The 2228-nt window shown below is 58.2% G+C and overlaps 1 protein-coding gene across 2 annotated transcripts in view; it reads left to right on the top strand.

Annotated features, from left to right (window-relative positions):
- The first annotated feature begins 1666 nt into the window (after window positions 1-1666).
- Window positions 1667-2228, top strand: part of PGAP1 (post-GPI attachment to proteins 1) — a 64138-nt gene continuing 63576 nt past the window's right edge. Inside the window, exon 1 of one of the 2 annotated variants that reach the window (XM_019523130.1) lies at window positions 1667-1810. In XM_019523130.1, the coding sequence (XP_019378675.1) occupies window positions 1778-1810 (33 nt within the window). In that variant the 5' untranslated portion in view covers window positions 1667-1777. The remainder of the gene's footprint in view (window positions 1811-2228) is intronic. The other variant, XM_019523131.1, reaches the window with a different exon arrangement.

Below are 2228 nucleotides of genomic sequence, written 5' to 3'. Positions count from 1 at the left end.
TGCTTATCTTGCTGGGATCCTATGACCCCAGCTGACTTCCTGCCCTTCGGGCAGGGGGCTGGTCTCAATGATCTTCTGAGGTCCCTTCCAGCCCTAATGTCTATGAAACCTATGAAATCCTTGAGTTTGACCACTAGAAGAAATGGAAATGCACCAAGAAAGAACAGGCCTGTTGCTCCCACTACTACCATATCATCGTTTTCGGTCCCTTGAAGTTGAGGATGATGTTGGTCAGGCTCAATGCATCCTCAGATGACTGAGGAGCCAGATTCTTCAGCAATGGGGGCATGTTGTTGCGTGGGGGGTGGCTACCCTATAGCCCCGAGGGCAATACCTGCAACAAAGAACCACAGAGTTTAGTAAGGTCTGAGCTCCTTGTAGCATGAGGTGAAGGGCTTCCATGTGAGCCCCCAAACCACAGGTTTGTCACTGAGGCCCTACCATGTTACATATAGGAAGCAATTAATGGGTGAATCATGTGATAAGTTCAGACCAGCCACACATGGGAAGTAATTATCACACCATAAATATGTCCATTCAGCATTAAGGAGACCCACAGGCCACAAAGTTAGTGCCAGAAAACACACAACTTCAAAGCTACTTTCTATCCAGCTTCCATTTGAATGTGCTGCAGGGCCCAGGGCTCAATGTCATAGTCCAGGGGAGCAGAAGCAGCATTTCACCTTTACCTTCCCCATAGTCTCAAGCTCCACCTCCTCTGGTTCCCCTCAATCTCTTCATCCCAGGCCTAGATTTGGGGTAATCATTTCTGAGGGGCAGAGGGAGGCGCAGAGCAGAGGCTAGGCATCAGGCACCTGCAGAGCAGGAAAGAGAAACAGCTGCTCTCCCCGTGCTGCCCCCTCAGGGCTAAGGGGGCTGAGAACCAGACCACTGCTGCCAGGTCTTAAATACGAAATGATTGTATTGGAAGCTCAAAATTAACACATTTGCAGAAAAACTAGAGTGGGCTGAAAAAATATGCAAATAAATCCTCTCATTTAATTTATATTGTTTACTATCACTTGCCACCGAGTGAATGAGAATTGGGTTATCAAAGCTGAAGCATTTCCAGGCCAGCTGTCATAAGCTGGTGCTGGCAGCGAGCCCCAAAATCTGTTAAATTTCTCGGAGTGACTTAGGTTTTGCACGTACTGCCTGGAGAATTATCGAACATTTTAAACACTTTTAGTATTATTTGTTGCCCGGACACTGTACAAGGGTGGAGATCATTGTACAACTACGTTACTTATCTGCTGCGCACCCGGCAGCGCGGCAAGGGGCAGCCTGGGGGGCAAGAACCAGGGGCCGCGGAGCACCCACTACCCCCACGGCGCGCGAGACTGCGGGGTCGCCCCGGGCCCCCTCGCTCGGCGAGTCAGCGCCTGCATCGCCCCCCGGCTCTGCGGAAACGACACCGGGCCACACAATACCGCGCGTCTCGCCCGGAAAGGCGGCTCGCCGCTTTGCAACATGGCGGCAAGGGGGCGGGCTGAGACGCTCCAGCCCTTCAGCCTGGTCCGACCTTCCCAACATGGCGGGCGGCGCCGCGCCCGCTCTACCCTCTCCGACATGGCGGCTGCCCCGCCCCGCAGGGCGGCTCCTCCCCCCCGCCCGTGTGCGGCCGGCGGCGCTGCGAGGGGCTTGTGCGGCGGCGGTGATGGGGCTGGGGGGCCGCGGGCCCGGGGCGGCGGCGCTGGGATTGTACGGGGCGCTGGCGGCGCTGGTGCTGCTGGCGGTGCGGGACGTGCTGCTCCTGTACGAGGAGAACCGGTGCAGCATGACCTACATGTACGAGTACCCCGAGTACCTGGTGAGCGCCGCGCCGGCTGGGGGGCAGGGGCTGGTCTCGCTCCCTTCCAAGGGGCGGCCTGAGCCGGGGACTCCTGCGCCCCGCCCCGCCCAGCCGCTGGCGATAACAGGTGGGGCTGCCACAGGCGGTGGTGCCCGGAGGAGGCCGCTTCGAAGCCAGGCGCGAGGCGGGGCAGGGGCGCACCTGTTTCCCGGCTGCCTGAGGGACCCTGCGGGGCGGCAAGGGCCCCGCTCCCCCATGTCCCAGTCACTTCGAAAAGAGTCGAGGGTTTCTTAGGGTGGGTGAGCCCTCCTTCCCAGTGGGATGAAGTTAGCCCAGCCCTCGGCTGCCAGGCAGTCCGCCTCAGGTCTGGCACTTTGAGGAGCAGCAAACTTCAGAGACTTTAGACCTTTTTTTTTTTCCTGACACCCCCCCCCCC

This window comes from Gavialis gangeticus, unplaced genomic scaffold (assembly GCF_001723915.1).
Source record: "Gavialis gangeticus isolate Ggan-Ray unplaced genomic scaffold, GavGan_comp1, whole genome shotgun sequence".
Classification (NCBI taxonomy): domain Eukaryota; kingdom Metazoa; phylum Chordata; order Crocodylia; family Gavialidae; genus Gavialis; species Gavialis gangeticus.
The sequence above is the reverse complement of the archived record's forward strand: the minus strand, read 5'-3'. Positions and strand labels throughout refer to the sequence as shown.